Here is a 20,000-nt window from a genome sequence, read left to right as displayed (position 1 = left end):
GTATAACTTATAATAATGCAAATAGTTTGTATTTGTTTATAAAGATGTGTTTATTTGATAAACAATCTGATCTGATAATTGTTTTACATGTCGTGTCTTCAAAGTAAGGTTAAATCTCAGTAGTTGTGTTATTCAGTGGTGTGTCATCACTGAGAGTGATAAGGACGTCGAGCAGATAAAAATGATGAAATGTAAGATAGGTTTTTTTTTTGTGATTTCCATAAACAATCTGTATGCTAATGAAAATATATTTGATATCCTCAGATAGTAATTAAGTTCACAGACGTGACCAGCATTTTGTTTTCCTCACAATTAATCAGCTTACATCAAGTTTTGACGTTTCATTCTAATGAAACATTTAGATTATTACAAAGTCAAACAAAGGTCGAGTCATTTTAGACATCTGAATGCAGAAATTATTTACTCTCCTTCTTTACATTTATTAATATTTTATATATCAAACAAAGAGATGTGGGATAAGGGCCGCTGGTGGGACAGTGGTGCTATAGTCCTCCAAGCGGGTGGCCCAGGTTCAAATCCCACTTGTGGCTCCTTTCCAGCATGTCATTCCTCTACTACTCTCTCTCTCTCTCCTGTCTCTCCAATAAAGGCAGAAAATTCCCAACATTAATCAAAATGATTAACATTTTCAATGATGGCGAGATACAAATCAAAACAAAACAAAAAAAAGAGCACAGAGAAAACAACAAAGACCGGACAGGATGATTCATAGTAAAACAACAATCGCGCACTGTGGTTAAGTGGTTTGTTTGAGATCATTCTCTTAATTTGTCCAACAGAAACAAGAGTGTCAATCTTTAGAGAGTGTTGTAAATTATTCCACATTTTTGGAGCAAAAAAACTAAATTCAGATTTTCCAAGTTCAGAAAAAACCTGCAGGACTTGAAGCGATAGACGGTCAGTGGAGCGAGTTCTGTGGAGCGAGTTCTGTAGAGCGAGTTCTGTAGGGTCCGCTGGTCCAGTTCAGCAGAGATGTGAAGTCATGATTTATGTAACTACCCCCCAGGAAACATTTGTTTTTCTTCATCCAACCCTTGGCGTCTCAATGCTTCATCTCCTCCTCCTGTGCAGAGACTGAACCCAAGTTCAGCATTAACCTGTGTTCACCTTTCAGCGCATAAAGGTCAGACGAGCAGTCGACATTTAGTGCAAAGGTTTGTAAGAACAACAAAACAAGATATTTACGGGTTAAATATCATAGTTTATCCCCATCCCAGTTTAATATGAATTTGAATACGTAATAAGAGATTACATCATGCAAATGAAACATGGATTTCAAGAGTGATCAAAAATGATTAAATGAAGATGACGTCATCTGTGGATTCCCATCCTGCTGTTGATCCAGCTGGAAGGTCGGTTTCAGTTCACTTGTGGCTCGTTTAGATGGAGGGGATTGGGGGGGGGGGCGAGTGTACAATAACAAGCTCCCAGCCTGCAGGGATTAAAGTGTGTGTGCGCCCTGCAGGTTATATTTAGCCGCAGCTAACAGTCACGGTGTGGTCGCCCCTGCTGAGCCGACCAGGTGTCACTCAGCCCGGCGCTGCTGTCAACCCTGAGGGATCACTGCAGAGAAAATCCACCAAAGTGCCAACAGCCAATCAGAGCAGCTGTCAGGTGGAGGTGCAGAAACAAGGAGGTCAATGCTGCGGTGTCAAGGCTCGATACGGAGGAATGACACTGCAGACAACTTTACAACAACGCCACTTAAAAAAGAAACTACTTCAAATTCAACGATAACATTCTGCATTAAACCACACGGTGCCTTCACTGCCATGAAAATCTGAGTTTTTTTTCATATATTAATGTATCTAGACGAATAGTACGGTGGCTGGGAAGTGCAAAGCAAAATTACAATGTGTGAAACACTTTTGCAAAATTTGAGACAAATTTACATTTTAAAAAACATTTTTACATTTCATAAAACAAAACCAAAAAACTTTTACCGAGGAAAAAACACATTTACATTTTATAAAACAAATTTACAAGATGTGAAACACTTTTACAAACGCCAGACTCTTGACGGAAAGGGTATGTACCAAATACCGGAAGTGACCCGGAAGTTATTGAACGAGTAAATTTGTTTAATAAAATGTAAATGTGATTTTTCCTCGGTAAAAGTGTTTTAGTTTTGTAATTTTGTTTTATGAAATGTAAAAATGTTTTTGAAAATGTAAATTTGTCTAAAATTTTGCAAAAGTGTTTCACACTTTGTAATTTTGCTTTGCACTTCCCAGCCACCGTAGAATAGGCTTATAAAAAATATTACATCATTTTCACCAGATGTTATTACAAAATAATGTATCATCCCTTCGAGTGAACTGAGGATCCTTAAGTTGAAAACTTTAACAAAAAATCTCCTAACTCCTAAATTCATAACCTAGCCGATAGATTCATGTTCATAACAGTGATTCCCAAAGTGGGGTGTGGGACCCCGAGGCAGGGCCCGGAGCTATGACGCTAGATATGATGCTCAACGAAAAACAAGTTCCTGCAAGCAAAGCATGGCACATTTTGAGGGAGGATTTTCAGGTTGACATAAGGCTGCAGAAAATGAATCTCAACAGACGTCACAGATTTGAACTTTTCATGTCACAATATCACTTTTTGATTGCTTCCTCTTTCAAAGTGGCTCGTTGATTTTTGCAGTTTGACGTCACACACTGAACTGCTCTTCTGAACTTTTTGCAGCCAATCTTTGAGATGAATTCTAACGAGTATCGCCTCAGAATTTGTTAGCAAAGAGCGCGACTAACTAGTGTGTTATGTCCATATCTGTTGACGTGTGAGGGGTGAGGGGGCTTGAACATATTGAATCTGCTTGATTGATATTAAGATCACGTTAATTAAACATCTATTACATTTTACAACTTCTGCATCACGAGCATTTATCAAACGTAAACACTCTTAACATTTAATAATACATCATTAGAATATAAATATGTGCAAATAACAATGTGGAATAATAAATAAACTAACTGGGTTCTTCAGGTAGTGGTGATGTACTCTTGTGGTCAACATATAACAACAAACACGCGGCACAATAATAGTTTTATCTCGATTATCTTGTTTTCATGAACGTGTAAAGGCAAAATCGTTACTGAAATAATTGACACTTGATTAATTGCCCAGCCCTTTAGGACCCTTCAGAAAAACTTTGGGAACCACTGGTAGGCCAATCCAATAGAAAAAGAAATACAGATAGAAAAAATAACAGACAGAATTTAAAAGCGATGTTTCTGCAGAGTTTTATCTCCTGACACATTTTTCATCAAATCTTAAACCACTACCATCTATGGTCTGTATTTACATTTTTTTCCTAACAGCATGCTTTGGTTTGCAGCGTAGCCAAACGCCTCCCCAAAGGGCTCGGTGCCACACGTCATCACGCACTCTTATTTCCGGCCAATGAGAGCCGAGGAGGGCGTAAAGGTCTCCCTCGCCGGGTAAAAGGGATTTGACAGTTGCAGGTCTCGAGTTGATCCCTTTCAGTTTGACTTCCTCAGTGGGTGCTGAGACCATGGCGGCGGCGGCGGCTGCTGCGTGCGGCCAGCCGAGCGCTGCGATAACGACCTCCGTGGGTGGTAAAAAAACGACGCACACGGGACGGGAACACAGCCGGAGGAACCGGGAGAACTCACGCCGGAGGCAGGCTGCTCTTTTGTTTCTCAGTAACATCTCTCTGGACGGGCGGCCGGTCCTCGGTAATCCCGTTGACACTGTTGGGAACCGCTACCACAGAGAGGCTGACACGGGAGGAGCCGACCCCTGCTGCGCGTCGGCAGCGTCCCCGGATCCGGGCAACAACAACAGCTACGGGACGTTCTCCCATTTGGCAGTGACCGGGAGCTCCGGGACGATCAATCCTGCCACGGCAGTGAGGACGGGACTCCTGAACATACCGCCTATTCTCGTCCTGCCCTCGGACACGGGGTACAACGATGTGGGGAGCGCGGATTTGTTGCTGGACTGCCGCAGAGCCTCGTCCCCCTTACCGGGCAACAGCAACCTGCTCTCCCCGTCCCCGACCAACAGCAACCAGCTCTCCCCGTCCCCGTCCAACAACAGCCTGCTGCCGTCTCCTCTGGGACCGCGGAAGTCCTCAACCTTGCTGTCTGTCCAGAGCTGTAACTCGGTGTCCTCTGAGCCCAGACAAAGGTGAGAGACCCTCAGCTGGGTTTTTGTTTTTTACGTGTATGATTACGCGCGTGTGATTCAGCATGAACGTGAATGTCTGAATGTTACCTGGAAGTTTGTTGTCATTGTCACACACACACACACACACACACACACACACACACACACACACACACACACACACACATAGGGACCCCGTGTTGTGAGACTGACAGTGGCCTAAGTGGATTATGACTTTGGATCTGAGTGTGGTTTCCAGTCATTTCATTGTCGATTATAAGGAAGTTTTGAAAGTGTGTCACTGATGGTGATGCAAAGTTTCCTCCCTGTTTATGTTCCTTCCCTGCATGGAGGAGGTCAGACTGGATTCAAAGCTTTCACTGTAGGCATGAGGATGTTCTCAGTCATGTCTTTACTGCTCCACGCCTGCAAACATGAGGTGATGAACATCTCACTGAATGAGTGATATAATCTCAGTTAACACAGGGAGGTGTTCTTGTCAGTTTGTGTAAACATGACTCAGCTCACTGTTATAATATCTTTAATAATCCTCTGGTTATGTTACCTTGAAGACTTGAACTCATTTCTGTCTTGTTCATTAATTCTCATTCAATATTGTCGCTTTTAAATGAAGGTTTTTTTTTTTATTGTATTGAATAGGTAAGCCAACATTATTTCTTATAACAATAATGTGATTTTTTTTAAACCCTTTTAGTCTTTAAAAAATGTCAGAAAATAAGAAAATCTCACATTCTAATGTGATTTATTTCATCCGTCTCATGATTAGAAAATACAAATCTGTCTTACTTTGTTTCTTAATGAAATATTCTGCACTTTTATGTCTTTAAGCAGTCATGCATTTGCTGACGTGAGCATATTCATATGCACAAAACCTTCTGTGATGGTTTTGTAGGATAACCAAATCAAAATAAGTTAACTGTACTGACTACTTTAACATTACCAATGTCAATGCACCCATGATCATTTCTCATAAAACTGATCATACATACATTTCATGTTATTGCCAAACATATTTATCCATGTTTTATTTGATAATGACAGGTACAATATCAATAGACAAACTGAAAACAGCAATCCAAAGCATGTTTCATAGCATATTGCAACACATAAACCGTCCAGTTTGAATGTTTGGTTTTTTTTTACTCAGGTTGACTTTAAATTCTTGTTTTCCTCAAGATCTCTGTTTTGTTTTCTCAAAACTTGTTCTAGACCTTCAGATCACCCTTAAATCTTAATAACACCATAAAAGCATCATCACACATCAGGAAGTGAAAGCAGGTACAAACTTTGAATATCCGACCACCTTGCACTTCCTCTTTAAAACGCAGACCCGACCTTTTCATACACTTACAGATCTACAACATCTCATACATCATGCAGAAATATGTTTTGCTCTTCTTGTTGATCATTTGAGTTCCCTCCTTGCACACATGTGTTCTCATGTGAAAAACACAAGGTTTAGCAACATGCTGTGGTAGCTAGTGACTTTGTGGAGGGGGAAGTGGAACCAGCGGGAGGGTTAAAAAACCACAAACAAACGACGTGAAGTTTAGCCGTTTACCGCGGCACAGTGACCCAGAATCCGTTTAATTTAAGTGTCTGCTGGGACTCTGGATTACTTTAAGTCGTCTCCGTTAAGAAACAGAGGCAGACAGAGAGGAGAGTGTTCAGAAATTAAAGATGGAAAAATGAAGTTTGTCTCAACTGTGTGGCTGTGGTTTTTTTTAAGGAAGTGATTGACAGTGTGTGTGTGTGTGTGTGTGTGTGTGTGTGTGCTTACTCATCTGGCGGTGGTTGAGACATGCTGGGCCCGTGTGAGTGCTGATGGATGGCTCGGCTCTCGTCACCGCGTTGGCAGAGAATCAAAACCCAGAGAATGTCAGCCCTGCAGCGATAAACACTGCTTAACCCATTTACACCGAACAACAGGCGGGAAATCGGCAGCAGATAACAGCTCGTCGTTCAGGCTGCTGCAGCAGACATCCACAGCTCCATGCTGACACTTGATTTGTTCACACGCAGCGGCTCATACAGGATTTTATTATATTTCATGTCAGGCTGTTTCTTTTCTTCAGAGTGACATTCGAACACTTGATTTGTTCATTTCATTTTTTGACTCATCTCGCAGTTTCTTTTGAAGCTGGTGACAGATGGGACTGGAGGCGTGATGTGTTCGGGTACCAGTCTGTACATCTGCCTGTCCCATGCACATGATTGTATCTCCGGAAAAGCCTGGGGTGACAAGTCTTGACCTTGGGTTTCTGGATGAACTGATTTAGTTGATCAAAGGTCGAAGTCGTTGCAATCCCTCTAAAACGGTTTTCGGTCGTAATTGAAGAATCCAAACACAGTTCTAGAAATCAGTCCTGTTCCAGGTTCTTGTGAGCGTGACATATTATACATTAATACCTTTAAATTTGAATTGATTGTTTGGAAGTCGAGGGGCCTAGTGGTTATGTCGCTCCGCCTCATGTGCGGAGGCTGTGGCCAGGGGTTCAAGTCCAACCTTGGCCATTTGCTGTACGTCATCTCCCCTCTCTCTCTCTTCCTGGCATTTCCTGTCTCACCTCAGCTGACTCGTCTAGCGGAGGACAAAATGTCCCAAAAATATCTTTAAAAAAATGAATCTGAAAAAAAAAAGGAGATCAAATGATTCGGATCACCGTGAGCTAATCTTTATCTAATTTTCCTGAATGCAACATCCATAAACAAAAACAAGAGAGACAGAAAGTATATTAGTCCCGTTATATTTATAAGATAAGATTAACCTTTATTTTTCCCACAGCGAAGACATTTCTATATAGGCCTATATTGAGTAGAACTTCTTATAAGCGCCATGGCTGTGAGTGAGTAAAGTAAAAAAGCGTAAAATAAGCTTTTGCTACATGACATCATGTTGTCATGGTTACAGAGAAGTTGCAAAGTGCTGTCCCATTTGTATTTAACCGTTGGAGCCCTCGCAGCCTCATGCACTCAACCACTTTCCAGGTGACGTCGATAAAGTCAGTCGGGGCTCAGGGTGTAGGGAGGACATCGAGATTCAGCCATTCTCTGGTTATATGTGTCCCAGTGGTAAATAATCATGATGGGACCTGAACTGGTAAGTGTTGCCTATTTGTGCAACTTTTGTGGGCTCGGGGTAAAATGTTCTGTAGAATATTTTCTGGCCACAGTGTCGAAAACACTGATGGATTTATTTCAACTTGACTGACTGACTGGGAATTAAAACTATTGATTTTTTAGATTTTAAAGTACCAACAAATGGCGCCAAAGATCCTGGAGTCCACAGTGACACATTCACTTTGCTTGTTTAGTCAACTCAACAGTCCAAAAAACCAACTGCATGCAAAATCTCACATTTACTAACATCCTTACATTTGATGGGAGCTGAACCCCCTCACATGTTTCTATTTTATTAAGATGAAGTTTGAACCAAGTAATGCACCGAGCAGATACATCACAGCTTTAATGAACACGTTTCAATGGAACGATTGAGCTTTAAGTTTTACATTTGTGCTTCTGCAAGAACCTTTTTTTTATTGAGTCATTAAACGTTCATCTGATTCCTACTAAAAAGATTCTGACAGCTGGTTAAAGTTTTTCGGGTCTTCATGAGCTACTTGAACATATTAATGTTTAGTGTCTTTCCGTTCGCTGTCGTGGTTTGAATCTAATAGAGCAGCTTCCTCCTCCTCACCTACACACTTCCTGTTGTAATGAAGTTGGCCGTCGTCTGATACGCTCATCAGTCACACTCTGTCTGTTCCTCTCACACACACACACACACACACACACACACACACACTTCTACTGTGTTCATGGTGACAGTGATGTAATGCATATGTCATACCGTTACTGCCAGACAGCTCCATGACTTACTCTTGATTTTTCTCCTGAACGCCATTAACCCTTAAAGGCTTTATATGTGTGATTTTTTGATCCAGCAGATGTCGCCCTTGAGCACCAGCATGAAACCAAAACAACTCGCGCTGCATTGTTGTGTTAGCATGCTAATGCTAGCGATCTTTATTATGCTCGTATCTTCACACTGCATGTAAATTTACCTGAAATGAGCGTGATCTAGAAACACAGTTAAGCAGTGAGTACAGTATGTTATTCTTCTTTTCTCTAGTCCCTCAATTAAACAACTTTTATACACGAGGGGAGGAGTCAGCCGGCCGTCCGGGCGATGTAAACAAACTGAAGATAGGACTCTGAAAACTCTGAAAACATCACAGACAGTGGGACTCGGGTGTTACACCCATTGTAGACAGTCATGACTCACAGAGTTATTTTCAGAGGAGATACTTGATTTCTACATTTAAGTGTGAAAAATCACATAGAAAGACTTTAAAGTGAAACATAAGTGTGAATCAGCCTCTTTCAAACAGAGAGGATGTGACTCCCCTCACTCTGAAGGACATCACAAAGACACAAGTGCAGGAAGCAGAGGGACACAGTGCAGAGGCTGAGCTGAAGGGTTTTGTCAGTATTATGACATTAAGTGTGTGTATGTGTGTGTGTGTTCATGTGTGTTTCAGCCTACCCTGAGGTCTGTGATGCCTATACAGAGCATTACAAAGGACACGGTTGTCCTTTTTTCCACAGAGGCTGTTTGCAGTCAGCTGTCTGTGTGAGTTCGGTCGAGTGTCGGTTATGTCGCGTGTGCGCTGAGAGTCTAACGCTGTGTTCACAGTGAAAGTGACAAAGCTTGAAAACAGCGGGAGTGGTGACAGGCGGCATCGCTTCTGAGTCACCTGAAATGTCCCCACTGTACTATCGCTTCTGACGCAGCGCTCCTTTACTCACTGGACAAAAAACAACGTTTGTATTTATTGACTGATTCCTGTGAAACTGGGTCATGTTCCTTCATGGAGAAAATATGTCCTGGTTTTTCCACTCTTCTGACAGCCATGGACCTGCTTCACTCCAACTTCTGAATTTATTATCAGTCTTTATTAGACTATCATTATAGATGTTATTATTGCTAATATTCTACATATTTATACTGTAAAATCTTATTTGCTTTCGGTCTAATTTACACGTTGCTGTGTTGTTACTTTGTGTACTTCTCCCTCGTCTCCGTTTGTTTGCTTCTATCCGTCCCTCTCTTTCCATCCTCATCTGGTCATGGAAGACGTCTGTGGTTCTGCTCGAGTTTTCTGCATGTTCAGAACGTTTTTTTTCTTGCCTCTATTACAAAGTATTTACTCATGATTAAAGTTGGGTTGTTAAAAATAATAACAGAGTTTGACAAAGACCTCCTGTACTGACCCTGCTTCTCCTCCTACCAACCAACCTACCGCTAAAGACACTGAAGTGAATCCTCCTAACGCATTATCAGAACACAATTAATATAACCACTTACATGAATGGCCCATTTGTTCCCCAAGTGTCCAGGATTTATTTTTTTAAATTGATGTAGCACTATTTCATTTAAACTGTTTCTAACTTTAGACTTTATTGTCCGCAAGGGGAAATTCTTTTCCACAGCACCGTTACTGTCCAAACAGACAAGTCCCACCAAAGAACATTCATACACAGAAACACAGAGTGTAACACAAACAGAGATAGACAAAAAGTCAAGAGTTCCCACTCTGGCCTGTTCAGCGAGGCCTTTTGTTTAGGGCCGTTAGAACCGCAGGTTAGTTCGGAAGTTGTGCAGCTAGCTGTTCAAGCAGCCAGATTCTCTCCTGTCTCAGAGCGACGAGGCGAGTATACACTGATTAGAGGTAGACTGAGTAGTCACTTCCTGTATACATGTATTTTCTATACCTGCTGATTGAGGTTAAAACTCGACTGCATCAACTCTCCAGTTAATACCCGGGTCGAGTCGTCCTCCGTAGTCGACCTGTGTTTGACTCTAGCAGGATTAACGGCTCCCCTGAGCAGTGTCAGCTGGATTTAGCTTTACTCAGCTGGAGTGTAGTGCACACGTAGTCTGTGACACCAAACCGACCAGGACACTGAGGATTCCCCACCAGGCACTTGGCCTCAGTTTGTTTCCACTTTACAACCGATTAGTTAACAAGATCGTAGATGTCCTGTCACACACACATAAACTTTCCATTGATACACAACTCATTCACCTAAATAGAGCGGAATCTGAAAGTCATTAACATCACCATCGAAAAACGGAATTGAACCTTCAGACGACAGCGTTTTGATAACAATCGCCATGCACACGGATTTGCAAAATGACTACAAATGCTGTAGTATACATGCTAGACCAGTAGTGGGCGGACTGACTTTGTAATGAAACAGCACGCTCATGCTAACTTTGAAAAATTGCTCACACATAAACGTTTGTGTGGACGGACGATGAGGTGCAGTTGACCCTAAACTACAAAGTCATTACATTTCAAGAAAATGTTGACTGGGAGTCATGGCAGTCAACAGAACTTGGGCGTCCGCCATTGTTGTTGTAGTCCACCAGGCGAATATTTGTATTAATAGTCCCTGATTTCTGAAATTTGACGTCAGGAGAATCTCAACACCGACAGGCCTGCGGTGTATTTTTGTCTTTGCTTTGTCGTGGATAAATGTGCCTTTCCTCTGCTCTGAACACTTAATGAGGTTATTGTGGGACTTGGCTGTGCCAGGGGGAAACACTAAAACCCTGCTGACCTACCTCTCACACCAGGTGAGGAGACGGTGCCGGCCCTGTTTGGCTGAACCTCCCTCTGGAGAGGTCAGGTGTTCATTAATGATCTCATGGAGTCAGTGACGTGGACTGTCCCAACCCTCCACACGCTGAGTAATGAGGGTTGTCCACGCCTCATGATTAGGAGTTTCCCCCGATGACATCAGACCCAGAAGACTCACAGAGATTATTCACTTATTAAGTGACGTTTGCAGGATATGTTTCAGGAATTTTGCATAAACACGGTCAAAGGTCGTTTTATTTAGCTCCCTGCTGTGCAGTGCTATCCATCCGTGGTGCTGGTTTGTAGGTAGAAGAGCAGTGTGGTAGTAGCCATTAACCGGAGCCACAGCACCAGCTAGTGGTCGGGGACTGCGTTACAGCTCAGACATTTTACTGACATTTTTGTCCTAAAATCATTTTAAAAAATCATTATTTAGTCAACTTATCATTCACATCCCTAAAGAAGTGCACTCTATGATTTAGAGTGATATTTTTGTTGCAAATTACTTTTTACCTTACTGTCTTAAAGATACAGTATGTAGACTCCGCCACCAGGGGGCTCTCAACCAATACTACAGTAACAAAAGGTGACGTCGAGGCTAGCGGGGAATCATGGGAGTTCCCTCTACTCCTCTGTCACATCATGTTTACATGGACGGGACGGCCTTGCATAAAGCTGTTGTCAAGGACAAGAGAGAAGAAGAACATACTCACTTAAGTCTTTCGGTCATTCTGTGTCAATTTACATGCTAACTAAAGAGCGCTAACATTAGCATGCTAACACAACAACGCAGGGCACGGGTCGCTTCTGCTTAATGGAGCTTAATTATGGTGCGTTCTAATTCTTAACATTTTGGAGGGGGGTTGGAGGTGTGTCTCTGGAGGAGAGCGGAGGCGTCACTAAACAGCAGTTTGTTTTGGTTTAATGCCGATTCTCGAGGGCGACATCTACTGGATCAAAAAGAGGCTCATTCTTCCTTTGAGACAGTTTACTGAATCCTGAGATCAATTTGGTTCTTTTTATTTCTTATTCGTCTGTATCCAAACACTTCACATGTTGACTGGTGCATCCCCAGCTGTTTGACCTCTGTTTGATACGTGCACAAGCACATGCCTGACACCCACAGGATACTCTACGTTGCTGTTTTATAACCCGACTCAAATTTAAACAAAGGCAACATATGGAGCCAGTTTGTGAAGTCTTTCACTCTCCCCCGTCTGTTCTTCATGTTTTCTCCTGGGGTCCCTCCCTCTTTAACTCCCTGCAGAGTAAACAGTTGAAGGGTTTGGTTCTCTGATTGCTTTTTTTTTTTTTCAACTCCACTTTTCCTGTTTTTGTTTTTACTCTGTTTTAGCTTCTTCTCCCTCTCTCTCTCTGTTTTTTCTCTTTATCTCTTTAGCTCACACGTGTGTCATGCTGATATGTTTTAAATGCTGACGCTCATAATGGTGGTGACTAAAGCTGCTCCAATGTTTTATTCATTTGAATGTCACCACGCTGCTATTTGATTATCCTTTTACAGTATTGCCTGAATGCTCACTTTTGTTTCATGTAATCCAGCATGGGACAGCCATGACAGCTGCAGTTACTCCGTCCTACTCGTCTGATGAAGGCGAGGAAATATTTAGTCTAATTTACCGGCAATGTCAGCACAGTTGATCTGTCTAAAGCTTGTGTACAAGCAGATACATGTAATGAGTTTCGCCCTTTAAAGGTGGAGTCAGTAGCATTTAGCGGTTTGTAAACACAACGTCCAAACTGGGCTTGTCGCCCTCAGGAGTGCACGCTCACTCCAGGACGTATGGTGAACGTTTACTGCTTGTACCGACACTGCAAGCTACCGCATGCTAACCACCGGTGTTAGTCACCTGCCTGTCCAACAGAAAGCAGACCGACTCTGCTTCCAACAAAAGGCCAACACAAAGGGTCCCCCTCGTTTTAGAACCAGCTTTACCAGCTTGGCGTTTGGCCTCACTGGGATTGTATTTTCCTTTCTTTGCCTCTACGTCCATGTCTGTCACATTCTCAGGTTTGAATCACGTCCAATAGCTGATTTAAATCCACTCCTGAACTCACCTGTGCTCTGTCATTGGCTGGAGGAAACACACCAGCTCTCCATCCACATCTTGAGTCAACTAAAACAAAAGAAAACGTCTTTTCATAGGACAGAGTCTCTGCAGACACAGTCACCACCACACGTGTATGGAGGCCCAGAAGGGTTGATTGAGCGACATTACTTTATACGTATATATTTTATTCATTAGTAAAAAGCTACTGACTGCATCTGTAAATGTTAGATCAGTGTGGCAGTGACCCAGAAACACACATGGAAACACATCAAAAGCAACTGAACCTCATGCTAAACGTGCCTGAAGAAAAAGAAAACTTATCAGATTCAGCAGGAATACTGATTAGACACACACACACACACACACATACACACACACACACACACACACACACACACACACTATGACTATGAGGAACAAAATGCAGAGGAGAAGATATCTGACTGACATCATCTGTATGTCTTATGTGTTTCTGTGTGTGTGTGTGTGTGTGTGTGTGTGTGTGTCTGTGTGTGTGTGTGTGTGTGTGTGTGTGTGTGTGTGTGCCTGTGTGTGTGCCTGTGTGTGTGTGTGTGTGTGTGTGTGTCTAAACATGCATGCCTCCCTGTTCCTCCACACCCTAAACACACAGACACACACACACACACACACTCAAATGATCTCTTTGTCTCTCCCTGCTCACTCCGTGTCCTCTCTAATAAATCAGAAAACAGCCTTTTGTCTTTAACACGTTGACTGGCATTCCTTCTACACCGACGTTGTTGTTTTGGAAAACTTTCTTTTTCCACTCTGAAACAACTAAAAACTACAAGTAACAGTGAATCTCTTCTTGTTACAATCCTCCATCTTTGAAGTTAGTTGAAAGCCGTTTGGTATCTCTGTCAGCTCCAGTAGAAGGTCGCCTTTTTAAGGTTTATTTTTGGACTTCTATAGGACAGTGGCTAGAGTCAGAAATCTGGGAGAAAGAGAGAGGGGAAAGGAGCCACAGGTCGGACTTGAACCCGGGCAGCCCGATTGGAGGATTGTATCCTCCATACACAGAATGTGGCGCGTGCACTAGTAGGCTAACACAGAGCTGCATGATCACTTAGATTTTTTTTTAGGGTATGTATTTTGTCTTAATCCTAAAAATGAGATGTATTAGTTAGAACAGCTGACAGGTGCTTCATGTCTTTGTTTTTGTTTTAACACATATCATCGAGGTTTAAAGAGACTTCTAGAATTTACAACAAAAACAACAACATCACCCTGCATGGTTCCAAAAAGGGAACGTTTCACTAGAGTTAAACGTTTGTCCAGTTGGAAGAGTGTGCTCGAGACGCTCTGCTTTTCATGATGAGGAAATACGAGTTAAATCTGGAGGAAGTCACACTTAGGCTAAAAGAAAAAAAACACCAAAAGTTTTTAAAAGTTGTCTCTATCAACCGAGGAATTTGCACAGCCACCCGCCTCAAGCACGTGCCCTGCCCTCACTTTGAGCGTAGATCCCTGAGAGAGCCTGAAACAGAGCAGTGCAGCACGTCTTGGACATTGTTAACCACATCGACATATGAAACAGACACTGCCATTCTTGTGCAACGCGTTCGCTATAGCTTGTGGAGCACTTTGCTCAAGTGCAATGAGTTCACGGTCAGAGAGCATGCAGGTAGACAGGCAGGTAAACCAAGTATCCCACGGTGTCACGTTGGTCTCAGGGCCTGCTGCAGCCACACGCAGACACACACAGAGAAGCGTGACCTCAATAAACTACATGATCTGAAAGTGTTGTGTGGGTGGAATCTACTGCTGGGCTGATGGCTTTAGAAGAATCACCATCAGTGTGAACAGACCCCACACACACACACACACACACACACACACACACACACACACACACACACACAGTCTTATCTGTGTCGCAGGTCTGTGTGCAGTATCTGGTGGTTTGTGAACATGCTAGTGTCCTTGGTTCCCCTGTGTCTGTCCCTCTGAGTTTTCATGCAGTCAGATGATTTCATTATAAGCAGATTGAATTGATCTGGTTGGTCGGCACATAAACCCCTTTAAACGGGTATTTTAGGATTATAATCAAAGTGATGAGAACCAGATTAGCAGAGGTGGATTACACACATGGATCTATCAAAGATACTCTGGGCATGTAAACAGCTCAGTGTGGATGGATAGCATGCAGGGGCTTTTTAAAATGACAACAACGACTTTTACATTTTAACTAAAAGAATACTCTGTATGAATGAATGAGCTGTTATTGTGTCTTAACAGAGAAGTGAGAAGTTATTCAACAGCTAAAGAATCCCTAATTATTGACTGTTTGAATCTATACGGGCTGTTAATCAGTTAAAAATGTTCCACCTTCTTTTTCCTGCTTAAACATTTCAACAGAATCTTTTTGTTTTCGAGATTTTGTAGGAAGAGTCTCTCGTCTTCTTGGAAGCCGTGGTCGGCATTAATCGCCCTATCCAACAGCTGATAAAACTTCACAAAATGAACAGGCGCAGAGATAGGAACAGGCATCTGAAAAAAAACACTTAAGGCTTAATTCATAGAATTTGGTTCGTTGCTTATAGTAAGCAACTCCCCACCTCATGACTTTGAATGATCGACACTTACTGTCGCTCCTAGCAACATCTTTCACGTCACACATATTGCATTTTGTTCAGGTAAAACAAAAACTAACCTACACATTTAGAAAAGAACAAATTTAAGTCAAACCACATATTATTATTTCATCCTCGTTACTGACACTACAAACTAAAGCACTACTGCTGAAAAATAAGAAACAGATAACCTTTTTTTTAAGACTTGACATCAGTGTTGTAGTCAAGACCACACTAACCGAGACCAAGACATATCTGAGACAAGAGTGATCCGAGACCAAGACCAAGACATTTACGGATCCAGATCGAGACAAGACCATAAATATCACTGAAAAATCATCATCTTGTGTGCAGGGGGCGTGTCACTCACTTCAGACCATAACGCAGCCGGAAGGAGGGGATGAAAATCTAATTATAATGAAGTAATTTGTTGCTTTAGAAAGAGGTGTTTTCCTTCTTATCACAGTAATGATGTGGGCAAATAGCCTCTCAGCCTTCCAAGACGGAGACCTTCAAAAGACCAATTTCAATTTACTACAACAATACTAAACATTAAAAGATTCACCAAAAAATGAATGAGGTTTGGTTATGATAAATTTTGACTGTTGACTGTGTTTTCTTACCTTTAGAGTGGTAGTTTAACTGAATGTCTAAACAGAAACCAAACAGGTTAGCAGTGACAGCATACTGAACCCTCCTGGGTCTGCTGACTGCTGTGGTTTTTATTCAGGAGGAGGATGGAGGGAGAGAAGAAGGGATTAGAAATGAAGGCTGAATTTTTATTCACTGCTGGAGGAGTTTGTTAATCTGGTGATGTAAGACACACAACAGGCCTGCTGCTGTGTGTGTGTGTGTGTGTGTGTGTGTGTGTGTGTGTGAGTGTGAGTGTGAGTGTGTGTTGCTCAGTCAGAAGTCCTTGTAGTGTAATCTGTGGAACGTCCAGCATCAGTCAGTCAATGTCAGAGGTGTGGACAGACTGTTCTTACACACTGCTGCCTGCTGTGTGTGTGTGTGTGTGTGTGTGTGTGTGTGTGTGTGTGTGTGTGTGTGTGTGTGTGTGTGTGTGTGTGTGTGTGTGTGTGTGTGTGTGTGTGTGTGTGTGTGTGTGTGTGTGTGTGTGTGTGTGTGTGTGTGTGTGTGTGTGTGTGTGTGTGTCTGTGTGTCTGTGTGTCTGTGTGTGTGTGTGTGTGTGTGTGTGTGTGTCTGTGTGTCTGTGTGTGTGTGTGTGTGTGTGTGTGTGTGTGTGTGTGTGCAGTCTGAGGATTTAGACAACAGGACATTTAATCTATGGTTGCTCGTTGGTCAATTACAAAGCGTGTGCATGTGTGCGGTAAGGATTTAGAGAGGGAGGTATTTAAGTAAAGCTGAGTGTGTGTGTGTGTGTTTGTGTGCGTGTGTGTGTTTGTGTGTGTGTTTGTGTGCGTGTGTGTGTGTGTGCGTGTGTGTGTGCCTGTGGTTGTGATTGTGCACGAGTGTAAGAGAGAGATTTGAAGCCACTGTGAAGAGGGAGAGAATAAGAGAAGGAGACAGTGAGGATGATAGTAAGAGTTGTAAACACAGATTTTTCCTCTGTTTCCTAAAATTTCTAAAACCTTTGTTAAAAATACAAATTATGCTAAAAAAAAAATCTGATAATCGATCAACAATTTGGACACACAGATCAACTTTTTAAAATCTCCTTGAAGGCTTTACTGCTTATAACAAAACTGCATGTAACCCTCTATCATAACGTTTAGTCGTTGATGACAGCACCCCTCAACAATGTTGACCAAAAAAAATGAAGAGAAAGGAAGCAGTTGATACAAATATCTGAATATGCCAGACACCAGGACACACCTGTTCACATCTGGCAGGCTCAGGACTGGGATGCACCTAACTACTGATTGAGAAGAAGAAGAGGTTTTTATTGTGCAGAGGAAGTCACCTGTTGGATAAACTCTGACTTATTTTCATGGTCAAACATGACGTTGTTATGCTGCTATGCAACAGAAAGAATGAATACGGGGCAAATCACACCATAGTGATAGTTTATATCAGCAGCCTTAGGAGTACAGTAAGAAATACTGCGGCAGTGATACCAGAACAATCTCAGTTAAGAACAGATCTTTGACTGCAGCCATGTGGAAAATTGGATTGTGGAACTGCTGCAACTGCAAGATGGATCACAAACATTTTCTGACATGGCAGAAATCCAGCCGATAGTGTGACTGTCAGATTGTTGATAACTGTGGGAGTCAAATAGAGGCCCCATCAAACACGCTGTCTGCTCTGTCCAAAGCGTGTGTGTGAGCATGAACACAGAGATGAGGATTCTGAAACAAAACATGGCTGACGACCTTAAGAATCTAAATTGATTTTTATGTCCCAGAGCGAGAGCTGTGCAGAGACAGGAGATTAATCCGGTGTGTGTGTGTGTCGATGTGTGCCAGAGGAGAGTGAGTTAAACCAACCTCGTCTCTGATCAGATGAAGCTGTGTGAGAGGTGACATCAGCTGTCGACCCGTCCATCAAAATACACCAAGAACAGACATCATAGACCCTCCACAGCCAATCAGGATGCGGCAGCAGGAATTGAATCATTAATCTCACAGTATGTCATTAATCAGCGTGTGGAGACATTTGTGTATATTTGCATCTTGTATGTTATTTGTTTATCACATGTTTCCCTGGTCCTTTATGTTTGCCGTTTTTTGCATCTTGGGTCGGTTACTGTAGACGCCATTTTTCAGTTTTCACCAGAAGTTCAGGTATCCAGTCCAGTTTGGTTTGAAAGTAGCTCAGTTTTAAAGGTCCCATATTCTTCTTTTTCTGGTTTTATATGTTCTTTAGTGTGTTTTCCAAGTGTGCTGTGCATGTTTAGTCACATCTATGTGCAAAAATTCAAAGTCCGCGGAAAAGCAGCTTCTCCTACGTCCTCCTGTTAGCTGTAGCATTAGCCGCATGTAATGCTCGGTTCTAGCCCCCCTCGATAAAAATGTGTCAGTCCGACGTCATTGTCAGTGTGAGATCACTGATCTAAGCCCATTGGCTCGTTGTGGCAAGCCCAGCAGCTCATGATGCACGCCTGTTAACTTCTGTATGCCGTAGCCTGCGGGAGCACAGTAGTGCTAAGGTGCTAATGTTTATGCTACCCTCGGACGGAGCCAGTGGCTGCATTCCCAATATGGTAAAAGAGGCGGGACATTTCCGAGAACCGTGCTGAGCAACTGACCAATAACGACAGAGCGGATCGGCAGACCAATCAGAGCAGACTTGGCCCACGTGGGGTCTAACAGTGTGGGCTCAACAGAGTGCAGCTGACGGACTCAGAGCGTAGAGGGAGCAAGGAGGAGCAGTACATGAAAACAGACACTTTTTTCTGACTTCAGCTATTGTGAACGTACAAAAGTAGGAACATAGATTAAATATACGAACCCCAAAAAGGGCAGAATATGGGCTCTTTAAGTCATCATTTTGCGTGATAAAAGTAGAGAATAAATATGAAAGTATCTGTAAATGTCACAGTTTTGGAAAGAAAGGAGATATTTTTGGAGCAGTGAAAGGCAAAAGATGACAGTGAAGAGTTGTGAAATGTGGAACTGGTTTTCAGACTTCCTGGATAATCTGACATTCTCTTTGTGTTGGTGAGACAGAGAGAGAGAGAGAGAGAGAGAGAGTTACAAAGTGAAATGTAATTCATATTTCAAAGGATCCAAATAACAAAGTTAAAGTGCTGTAAGAGATTTGTGTTCTGATTTCTTACGAGGGGGAAATTAAACTTGTGCCATGTACTGCAGACGAGAGATTAATGGTGATACTGAGTGTGTTTGAGCCGTGCACATGAGACAACTAAAATACTCAATAACTATGGACAATTGTGACTTCTCTGTCCAGACTCGACTCGTGCAGTCTGAGCTCTTGGATCGTGCTCCACACTCGACTCGTACAGTCTGAGCTCTTGGATCGTGCTCTCGAGTTCTTCAGCAGAAATGTGTCTGACATTAAACAGGAAAAGTTTAATCACATAAAACTGTTTAACCGTCACCATAAACATCCCTGTTGGTTATCTTTCCTCTGCTTGAAGGCCTCTGTGTGAGAAACTCTGTGCCCATAAACAACAGGGATATCTGGGGTAAGTGTGCGATCAGCTGACGCCAGCGCTCTCCCAGTCAGTCTAAATCTGTCCCAGTATCTGAGCTGTGGATCTGCAGACTCATTATCACAGCATGGCTGACCAACGGCCCATTTCCATGAGAACCAGTCCACTACGTCTGTCTGGGATGTTGTGGAAAGTTTCCTGTCTGTGGGAACGGAAAGAAATCCAGTGCTGAGGTTCCAGATAATGATGATGATGATGAATGGTGTTTAGAAAGACGTGCATACTGACTGCATGCTCACTCGTGTTCTGAGGGGTTTGTGCGAGCTGCACGGACGTCAAAAGGTCTTTCTGTGATGAGACGAGATGGAGACTGACCCAATAACGTCCATCACATCTCCTCTCCTGTTGTTTTTTTTGTTTTTTTTAAAAGATTTAT

General features: G+C 42.5%; 1 protein-coding gene across 3 annotated transcripts in view; it reads left to right on the top strand.

Annotated features, from left to right (window-relative positions):
- The first annotated feature begins 3,475 nt into the window (after positions 1 to 3,475).
- cables2b (Cdk5 and Abl enzyme substrate 2b) overlaps positions 3,476 to 20,000 on the top strand; it is a 38,185-nt gene continuing 21,660 nt past the window's right edge. For all 3 annotated transcript variants that reach the window (XM_061058225.1, XM_061058224.1, XM_061058223.1), the window contains exon 1: positions 3,476 to 4,176. In XM_061058225.1, the coding sequence (XP_060914208.1) occupies positions 3,539 to 4,176 (638 nt within the window). In that variant the 5' untranslated portion in view covers positions 3,476 to 3,538. The remainder of the gene's footprint in view (positions 4,177 to 20,000) is intronic.

The sequence above is a fragment of the Labrus mixtus genome, chromosome 15 (assembly GCF_963584025.1).
Source record: "Labrus mixtus chromosome 15, fLabMix1.1, whole genome shotgun sequence".
NCBI classification, from domain to species: domain Eukaryota; kingdom Metazoa; phylum Chordata; class Actinopteri; order Labriformes; family Labridae; genus Labrus; species Labrus mixtus.
This window is presented reverse-complemented; position numbering and strand designations above follow the sequence as displayed.